This window comes from Branchiostoma floridae, chromosome 6, assembly GCF_000003815.2.
Source record: "Branchiostoma floridae strain S238N-H82 chromosome 6, Bfl_VNyyK, whole genome shotgun sequence".
Taxonomy (NCBI): domain Eukaryota; kingdom Metazoa; phylum Chordata; class Leptocardii; order Amphioxiformes; family Branchiostomatidae; genus Branchiostoma; species Branchiostoma floridae.
In genome coordinates, this window is record NC_049984.1 from 14,265,220 (window position 1) to 14,276,195 (window position 10,976).

At 38.3% G+C, this 10,976-nt stretch overlaps 1 protein-coding gene across 2 annotated transcripts in view; it reads right to left on the reverse strand.

The window, feature by feature from the left end:
* Positions 1 to 10,976, reverse strand: part of LOC118417339 — a 63,796-nt gene that overhangs the window by 15,235 nt on the left and 37,585 nt on the right. For both annotated transcript variants that reach the window (XM_035822884.1, XM_035822885.1), the window contains exons 3-5: positions 9,561 to 9,722; positions 5,788 to 5,986; positions 5,080 to 5,275 (exon numbers count right to left, since the gene is read on the reverse strand). In XM_035822884.1, coding sequence (XP_035678777.1) covers positions 5,080 to 5,275; positions 5,788 to 5,986; positions 9,561 to 9,722 — 557 coding nt within the window. The remainder of the gene's footprint in view (positions 1 to 5,079; positions 5,276 to 5,787; positions 5,987 to 9,560; positions 9,723 to 10,976) is intronic.

The window sequence follows — 10,976 nt, forward strand, 5'->3', positions numbered from 1 at the left end:
CGTGTATTATGCAGTTTGCTCCCCACATCTAGCTGCAGTTTTGTTTAAAACTATCGAATGAGATGCTCCGAAAAGTTGTCGACAACGAGTTCCACTCTTTGATAGTTGTAGGAAGTTGCACTGGAGCTGAAATGATGCAGTCTGGCAGCCTTTTAAGGTGGAGCAAAACAATTATCCCTAGAGGGATACACCTAATCACCAGAACCATAGGATGTTAAATTGCTTTTAGAAAGTAAACAATTTGTTTTATCTTTGTAAATTGTATGCAATGTATGTTGTTGCAATGTACTACAAAATGATAATCCAACCACAAAATGAAACTTTGGCACACAAAAAAAAGATGATGTATAGTGGTTAATATCAGCACCATTTTAAGTTTGCTTATTGATTAGAGATCCTTTTAAAAGCATGCCATTGGGTTCTTTGTCTATGTCAACTAAACATGCTGTTAACCCTCAGAAGGTTTTTCCTTGTGGAAAACAAAAAAGGCAGCTACCGAGTGCAATCAATCACCTACTTGACCTGACTAAAAGAAAATGAACCAATTACCTACTTGATTGGATTTCTCTCCATGCCTACAAGCTGACAGATGTAACTAGGTTGCTTTGTCTCAGGCAGCAAGTAGTGAGGTTATGTATAATACATTCAGGTGTCCAAAATAGTGGTATATGGCTACTACATGTACATTTGTAGGCTATATGTTTTTGGCAAAGGGCACTTGTGTGCATGTTTTAGTCCAATGAGTTGTGTATATACAGTTTTTGTCTTAGTTTTTGTTTGTAGCCAAAATATTTTTTTGAAATGTCAATAACAAGGGTGCACAATGGTGGGTCAAAGTTAAAAACAACTTCTTTCTCACAAACTTTGCCTATTCCTAAAACAATGTGAATAAGCAGCTCATACACCCACTCTAATATATGCACAAAGTGTGAACAGGTCCATGGACACTGTATTTGTAATAGATGGAATGAATACATTTGTGTATACTTCAGTCTGATGTTTTCAAACATAAACACATTCATGTACTGGTATCTTGTTGCATATAAGTTTTTAGGTACTAGACAGGGCTAGCATCACTTACGTGTACATCTACATGCAGATCTCCCATTCAAAACAGCCATCACACTGAGTTGTTCTACTTTCATCATTTTTTGCTTAAACAGTGCATTTTTATTACCCTCTCCAAGAAGGTTTATGTTTTTGTCAGTGTTCCTGTGTGTGTGTGTGTGTGTGTGTGTGTTTGTGTGTGTATGTTTACGTTTACCTTATTGTGTGTACCTTATTGAGGTGCAGCACTAGCATCACCTAGATCTGTCACTCAAGTCAGCCAGCCCATAGCTATGACGTATATTGGGTGATCCCAATATCTTTGTGTCTCCCGGGCATTCTAGATTAAGCCTTTGGTGGAGAGAATTACATGCAAATGTGACACAGAGGGCAGAGGATGGCCTTAGAGAGTCCTGATTTACATACTAGTAGTACACATGAAGTATTGACTTCAAAATCCTGAGATCACATATTCCTCTACCATGCAAATTCAGGACTCAAAATCTGCATATCAGTTTTAAATGGAATTGAAGGTATTTCTCTGATGTTGACCTGCATCTAACCTGCACAGGTCCATGTCCTGCAATGAGCATTCTTTTGGAATCCTTACTTCTTACTTCACATACAATTTTCCAAAAAATTCTGCAATTACATAAGTGTGATAATCATCCCAATTAAAATATCTAAATCCAAGACAATGATACAAAGCAATTTTGTCTTCTTAAACATGATAAAATCGGGTACCTGAACAGTGGGGTACAATGTAGGCACAGGTCTGGACCTGAACCTGTACCCGAACAATTTACAAAGTAATCTGTGGCCTTTGATAAACAAAATGTAGGTCAAAAGTTATAGACTTAAGTATATTCAGTCATTCAGTATTTATGTCTAGTCAGGTACAGTAACGGTATATTGATCTACTGGTATTTTGGACGTGTTGTACCTGTACATGTATAGTAAATGATTTTGCAGTACTTCACTGGTACCGTGTACTCCAGCATAACACTTATGCTACAATGTTGGTTTGATGTGTGTACGTATGTATGTATACATGTATGTATGAATAACTTTATAATTCTATTCTATAGTATGCATCACTAGTACATACTTCAAAATTCTTCAATGTTTCCACTATCAAACAACATTTAAAAATACCAGTGTATACAATGTTAGTTGTACACTAGGGCTGGGTATCGGTACGGCGTACCGGTACAAAACCGTTTTTTTCTTATTGGACCGGTCCAGAAAAACCGGACCTGAAAAAATAAGGTGGACCGGATGTGGACCGGTTAGAAAATTAACATATTATTTGATCAGGCATTCACACGTTTTGGTGCTTGCAGGTGGAAGAAAATAACAAGAGTGAAGTAGAGTAGAGTTTATAGTCATTTCTACCAAGTTTTACAGTCAATCGTACAGGTGCAGTTAGCGTTGTAGGATTTTAAGACGCCAGTGTAAGTCTAATATTCCACCAAACAGATTTCTTTGTAGTGAAATGGACCATTGGTATGAGTCATACTGAATCAGGTCCAGGTTCAGGTCCGGACCTGGACCTGATCCTCTGGACCTGAACCGGACCTGGACCTGAATTTTCTGTACCGATACCCAGCCCTATTGTACACATTAAGTCCCCTGCTGGACTAAAATTTTTGGTGCCATAGACAACAAGGGGCTCATTTCTCAGTGATGTCACTCGTATCCCCCGGCCATCGTTGCTGTAATATTGCGCACAGTAACAATTTTGCAGGGGTGGATCTTTACGTGACAGGCAGGGATTATGCACTAAACGCTGGGGGTGGGGGTGTTGAATCAAGCAAGCCGATTATTAATGTTGCTGGCTGCTCAGAAATTAGGGCAAGGTGAGAGTGACGGTTCCGTGGTTATCTGTTAATACTGCAGCAGAAGAACCATGATGCGTAAAACGAGCAGGTGTTTAATTATCTAAACGTGGAACTAATAGTGTGATAAGATAACACAGAGCAATTCAAAAGGCTGATTCAACAAATTTAAATACTTAATAAGTGAGTATGTCTAGAGCAACTAGAGTTCCACAACCTATTGATCATACCTCTGAAAAATGATGTAGTTGTAGTTAGTTCATGATTTGAATAAGAAATAAATGTGTATAAACCATATTTGAAAAAGAGAAATAAACCATTTCATGAAACTGATTTTAACCTTTCTGACAGATGTATATAATAAAGGTTCCTCCTTGATTATGCAAATAAGGTCTTTATTTGCATACTAATTGAAGGTCTTCTCTACCCAAGTAACAGAGGTGTCATGTAGTGCCAAATGTGACAGTCAAAGAAGGCTACTGTTCCAGTAGTGTTTTCTTGTCTATTATGCAAATGAGAATTATGCAAATGAGACCATAATTTGCATAATTCTTGGTTCATGAATTATGATGATCAACTTTACTTAAAATCCTTATGTCGTAAGTATAAAATTCCATCATTTACTCTTTGATTGAAGTTCTTTTCTTTCTCAGTTAACATTTTTCCTAGTTGACCTTCATTCATTGCATTTTTTGGTATGGGTCAAGGGACACCAATCTGACAAAAGATTAAATCATCCCTTCTCTCTGTTACATGTTGATATTAAAGACTGCATTCTTATAAATCGTAGATTACCTTTGCCACTTATGCTATACATGTTACAATTTTTTATCCATGGCCAGATCTGACCCGGAATATTAACTGAAGACCACTACCCTACAGCTCCACCTAGCTGTAGTGGTTAGTGCTGCAGGTGGCATGTTTATTTTGATGACTGATTGCATAAAAATGTGAAGGAGAAGCTGGTACATGAACACAATGATCACTGTTTATTCTATATCAGTATTCTTATATAATAAGGTTCTGATTAATGAGTCCATTGATCCCTATATGGAGCATATGGAAAACATATAAGTATGAAAACACTGGCTGAAAAAACAGACAGACGAAAAACAATACCCCCCATGAAATAGTAGTCTATTCCATTGACCCCGTGACCTGGAATGACTACATGTAGTACTATTTCTAACTGTACAGTTCAAAACAAAGTTTTTAAATTATTGGACATGGCCAAAAATTGATGCGCATGCGGATGTCATCAAATCAATATGGACGAATTTTATATTTCCAAGTTGTCTGAAGTATTAGTGGATAAAACAATCAGACATGTGGAGAAAACTTTGGACTCTGGGTCAATAACTCTATTTCATGCAACCTACAAAATGTAAACCTTTCTGGCATGTTTCACCAAACATTAGTGTCGCCCACATGACCAGCATTCATATGCCAATTCAGATTCAGATTCAGATTTTATTTGCAAAGACATAGCAGGTACATGAGATGTTAGTGTTACCTGAAATGCGTCAATGATCACATACATTTGTATTATCCATCAATAATAAAATTCAGGAATAAACGTCATAAAAGTTCTAGATTTTGTAAGACTAACCCATAAAAACAACGTCTAACTATCCAAAAACTAATTACTGATTCGAGAGGAAGTGATCGTAGAAGCATGTCACAATTGCAGAGCTGCACATATGCACTGCTACAACTTTGTACAAGCAAACAAACACACCAACTTATCACAATATCTCCGTTTTCATGGAGGTAATAAACAACAAAAGTTAGAGAGTGAGCAGGGCAGGGTTGTAGCCAGTGTTTTCCATATTTTATTATATTCCATATCCTTCCATCCTTTGACGGAATTTTGCAGCTGGGGATGGAAAAAAATTTTTGCCCATTCTGTCCTCTGTGACGGACAAAAATAGACATGTAAAGATATAGAAGGAACTGTCTTCCTTGTGTAATTTTTCACCCAAACAAATGCCATTGAACAGCTTAGTCTACCAGCAAAATTTACACCTCAAAATGCAGGAAATAGCGTTTCAGATGGTTTAGATTTCAAAATTTTCCAGGGGAGCATGCCCCTGCACCCCCTAGGAACGCCGCACCTTGGGCGCTCGATAGGATTAAAAAACGAGGGAACGGAAAATGATTTCAGGAGCAGGGTAAAAAAGAACATTCAACTCACTTTCCATATCTCTCGTCAGACTTTTTCTCGAGGAGCGGGATGCCACTGAGGAAGAGCAGGATGGAGGTGATGAAGACAGGACCGATGATGCCGGCCCACTGGCCTCCCTGGATCACACTGGTACTGATCAGGAACATCCCCCACCACAGCAGGATCTCTCCAAAGTAGTTGGGGTGTCTCGACCACTTCCACAGGCCTACAGGGCAAAGAATGAAGCAGGGTTTTAAAGAGAAGAACAATGGCACAGCAACCCACTCCATCCCACTTCCTCTAAATACCCTCAATACAATTTGTTCTAGAAAAAGGCTGTGATATAACACTGGCAGTTCTTATAAGTAGAGTTACGTAATGCAGATCTTAAACAGAAATGTTGGAGGAATTCCTTCTAAGTCGAACAACTCAGAACTTAATGGGGTACTGAATGCTCATAAATAAAGATGGCAGACTCAGACAGACAATTCTGCTAAGTGTTAACTTTCTATGAAAAGGAACAATCGGACACAATGTAATAATTGGTCTGAAACTGATCACTTAGAAAGTTCTATGTCTTTGTCATGCAATGGAAAACCATTGGTTGCTTAAGCCATTAAGTTTTTATTTCATGAAAACAAATATATTTTATAATACATTATACTGTCAAAAGCAAACACCGCTAACATTACAAAGAAGAAAATATTACACAACTGTAACCTAAAATCAACTTCCTACCATAGTCACACCATTTCCCATTGTTTGCTGGGTTGTCTCGGAAGTTGAATTTCTGGAAGTCGGCGAACGTTTCTGTGAGCAGGCCGAGCCCGTACATGGAGATGCCGACGATGTCCTGCACGGTGAAGTAGTTGTTGACGTTGGAGTAGGAACAGTTGGTGAAGATCACAGGGAGGCTGACTGTGAACACCCAGATGGCCTGCACAATAGTGGAAACAAAACATTGCAATTTTAGACATCTCGAGTTCAATCAAAGACCTCATGGCTCCCTGAACTACTAAGAGTTTCTCCTAGGTCGCTTAATTTTGCTTGTTTGTTTAATTGTACTACTTTCATCAATTATGCAAAAACAATAAGGTCTTGATTAGAATTATTATAGTAGTGTCCATTGATCACTTCCTGTTACTCTAGGTAAACATGACTAGCATGTGGAAAATATTCAACCTTCTTACTGCTGCCAAACCTTGTGAAAAGTAAAAACATGGTGCCAAAAGGCTACTTTAGCAGGGAGAGGGTAAACTGCAAAAACACAGACAAAAAGAAAGACCAAAAACAATACCCCCATTGAATTAGTAGCCTCTTCCATTGACCCCATGACCCGGAATGTCTGTCATATATGATAAATTACTAGTTCTACCACCTCTGAAATCTACTTCCTGTCACACCCGCAAGTCTGACCTTTAGGGTCGGAAAATCCTTCAGAAGACATTATACTATACTTCGATTCCACATATTTGAATCTTTGCAGGTTGAAGACTTCCTTGCCTTTCATCATACATACATTTGTAAAGGTTTGATGTCACTGTGCATATACATGTACTGAACATTATAGACTTGAATTTATTATCTCTGCTAACAACAGTTACAACGAGATACAAAATAAAGACCATGGGACATCTTTCAAGAATCTTTGAGACTCACTGACGAGGAGGGAATAAAAATGTAACCTAACTGCAGGCTTTATCTTTAAAATTGACGGAAATTCATACCAGCTTTATAGCTGACATTAACTTTCTCCTCAGTACCAAGCAGACTCTGTTCTTATGGGAAGGAAATGAAACATGGTGATATATGGCGGGATCCAAAACTTTATGACAGCCAGAAAGCCTACAGAAGCACACAACAGAACCATGCTGACAGATGAAACAAAAGCATAATAAATGTATAAACAAAAACAACAGGGATTGCTGAAGCTCCAGTGTTGAACCTACCACCGTAAATTCATTGCTTTTCCATTGGTTTTGATTTGCAGAAAGAATGAAAATCACTTGATTTGCTGTGTTTTCAATTTGCAGTTGAAACAATTGTCCAGTATAGTAACTGTTTTAATACATGGAAAAATACATTTGGGTTGTCATCAATTCACGATAGAGTGGTAACCACAAAGACAAAACAACTGCAAATGTTCCAAGATTTACAGTATAGAAAACTGATAGATTATGCACCATTGATCCCCTGATGGTAGCAAACTACATTCCTGTTAACAGTAAAACATCTGCGTACCTGCTGAGGATAACATGTGGGGAGACTTTGTAAACAACAAACAAATCTGAAACCAAAAATTAATGGGCTCTATGGAAATGTTGGTAATCCTTACCACAGGCACTAGTAGAGTATAATATGAATGTCTAAAGATTATTCTAAAATAATGTGTTACCACAAAATCAATGAGACAGTGAAACACTGCAAGGTAGCTGTTGATGCAGAAATGTTTTTGTCGGTTTTATGTTTGCAGCTTTTGCAGTGACAGATTCAATGTGAACTCAAAACCACAGTGAATTTTTATTTCTCCTTGCCTGCCCACTTGTTTATGCACCACATACATGTGTACATACATGTAATGTACTACACATCGTACGGTATGATGATGTATTGGAGGCACCTGGTATGGCAAAGATGCATAAGCAATCTAACAAAGCAGGAATTGGACACAGACCCAATCTTTGAACATTGAATACATATTAATTAAGAAGTACAGTGACAGTTGATCATGCCAGCACTGCCAAGAGCAACTGTTCAGTCCTTCTGTAGCTTGTCCACTTGCTAGTAGATCTTTTCAGACTGTCTGACCATTAAGGTGCCATGGTTTCCATTGCTGTACAGTATGTGACTACAGCGCTATCCCAAACTCAAAACCATTACAAACACTTCATTTTCTTCATTCCACAAAATTAAATCCCCTTGAACTCATATGCATTTACTGTATAACTTCATGAATGTTGCAAGGTATATTCTAGCATGAATACTATACATTATATGTACCACTGTACCATTGAATATGTCTGGACATTTTTGGAACAAACCCTTGCACATAAAACAAAATCTAATATTCCGATACATGCACATTATGAAATGGCCTGCAACTGTTACGATAGAATGTAGTCTTTCATAACGGTTTTATCACCACTCGTATGGTCCTAACATCTATGTTGTCTGTGTATTGAGTATAATGCCTGCTGTAAGCCCCTGATCTTATGACAAATGAGCAGCATTTAGACACAAAGCCCACGTTCTTTCTAGCTGCTGACACTGATACTATATTAATCCCCCAAATGAGGTAGATTTATTGGTCAATAGCCACATGTATGCTTGGCTGTCTGCATTGCCAACACTTCAGAATGATGAACGCCTCAATAACTAGTCTATTGGTAACATAATAATAATCTTTAAACACAGCCTGCATAAAGGTTTATAGTTCCATTGTGACAAAAGCTTTGGAAATGGAAAGAACTAAGTGCCAACATTTGGTTTTAGGCAACATTGAAAAATTTTCATTTCCCATCTTTTCTAGCTAGAAATGTTATCCAGAATACAAATGTCAGTTTTAGAGAAAATGTAGCAGCTATGTATGTGCATACATATCAGTCTCATATTCAAAACACACTCTGGTGATTTATGATGCAAAGGAAAATGTCTCTAGATACTATACCAAGCTGTCATCATATAGAAATTTGGCAGTTAAGTGTGGCAACCTCTTGAGAGTGCAGTCACAACTATCATGGTGTAACAGTTAGGGTGTTTGGCCCAAATCCCAGAGGTTCTGGGTTGGAATCCTCTGACATACCACTGATGTTATGCCCTTGGAAATGGTACTTCACACGACTTTCCTCAATCCATTCACACGTAAAAATTGATACGCGACTTTAGTCGGGGAGGTAAAAGGCAGAGGAAGGAGTGGGATACCGCCTACCAATACTGTGCTCAGACAGTAGTGGATAACAACTCAATATCCTTACTGCTTCAAAAAGGCAAAAATCTTAACCTTTTTTATCACTAAAGAAGACTACCAAAGGGCCAGTACACAGCGAACACCAAAAAGGGAAGGAAAACTAAGAATTACACAACAGCTAATTTTTCAGAACCAAGGACAGTATATCAGTGACAACCACATGACTTCCCATTATGCTTTGAGCTGCAAGTACACAGTGGTGAATCAGTGTGAAACTTTGTGTGGAATTCTTTGCAGTTTGTTACAATATCCTAATATCATGTTTCCATGGTTACGGTGTATTCTGCAGTTGCTATTGTTTGCATAATCAGTTGATGAAACATACATGCAAATGATTGATATATTAGAAGCCGTTTAATTGCTCAGCCTATTTGCCAGCGTATTTTGTGCCATTAACCGGATGGTGCAACAAAATGAAGTTATCAAGCTGGACTGCACCACCATGGGATTCGGGGATTCCGTGCAATTAACAGAAGTGTGCGGTTATCCATTGTGAAATTAACTGGCTTCTACTGTATTATGAAGAAACAGATTTCAAGCAAACCTGGAATGTCCAGAATCCTGCAAATGCACACAAGTTGTCCCTCTTGTCGTCGAACCGTTTGTCTTCTCCTATCTTGATGATGCGGTAGAGGAGGTAACCCGACAGCCGAATGCCCCAGGCGCACACGAACGCCGTCACCAGGATCTGTCGAACCGAGAACGTCTGCAGAGGCGAGATAAAATGCAGATGTTAGGGGTCGTGTTTCAAAATGAGACTTAGTGCACATTTAGTGATGGAAGCAGAAATTCTTCTACATGAAAGAAAATGAACACAGAGTGCAGATGTTCACAAGTTCTACTTCAAGGTCAACTTATCCATTCATCTTATACACATTTTGTTTCATATAACCAAAATGCAACCCTTATTCCATTTAAAAGAGTGAGACTTGTCCAGACTCCAATGGTTCAAACCTAACCTGCCCATGGCTGCTATGTTGCACTGTATTATCTTTATGGAAAGTCAGTAAACAAACATACATAAAACAATTTTCATTGATTCCTACAGTGACTATTTACAATAATGTCGCACACTGTACTTGTGAATACTGTGCAAAAAGAGGACAATAGTCAGGACTATAGACAGATTTGCTTGCAACCAAAACAACTGTCGATTCTTGTTTTTGTTATCTTCATTGACATCATTATTAATGTTATACGAAAATTTTTGTTTGTATGTGACCGTGTGTACACTATTTTGATGCAGGGCCCTGCTGTAAAGCAGTGACAGCAACATTGACCTGGACATATAGCAAAACATACAAATAAATAAAACAAACATAATTGAAGTCAAGTACTATAGGAATGGATCTGAACAGCTCTGTATATAGGGGCCCCAAACCCATAATGTGTCCTGAATGAGGATATGCATTTCATTTATTGAACTCTGCTTGTACATGAATTATGTCCTGTGGTGCATTGGGCGACACTGAAGGTCAACATCACTATTTATGGCACCACTTCCAACCAATCAGCTGCAAGCATGATAATGGGATATATGGCAAGGGTCAAGGGTCAATGTTTTATAGCATAGACAAGTACTTACTTTGCTTGCTGGGATAGGTAATGAAAAATATAGTCCAATCAAGTATGATACAGTAAAGTTGGGTTATAGCTAGTTCTGCCATTGAATACCATTAGTGATGTATGTTAGTACATAGAATTGAATGTTACTGACCTAATGAAAATATTTGTGAATACATGTATTTCTATAGTAATTTGAAGCATTATACCCGTCTAGTAATAAAGGGTTAATGCCCCGGCCCGAGGTGTATATGGTGAGATAATCCCTGGTCAGGTGAGATAACCACCGAATAAACCACCGAGTGAGCGTAGCGAACGAGGTGGTTTATGAGGTGGTTATCGCACCTGACCAGGGATTATCTCACCATATACACCAGGGGTAAGGGGGGGCATTATC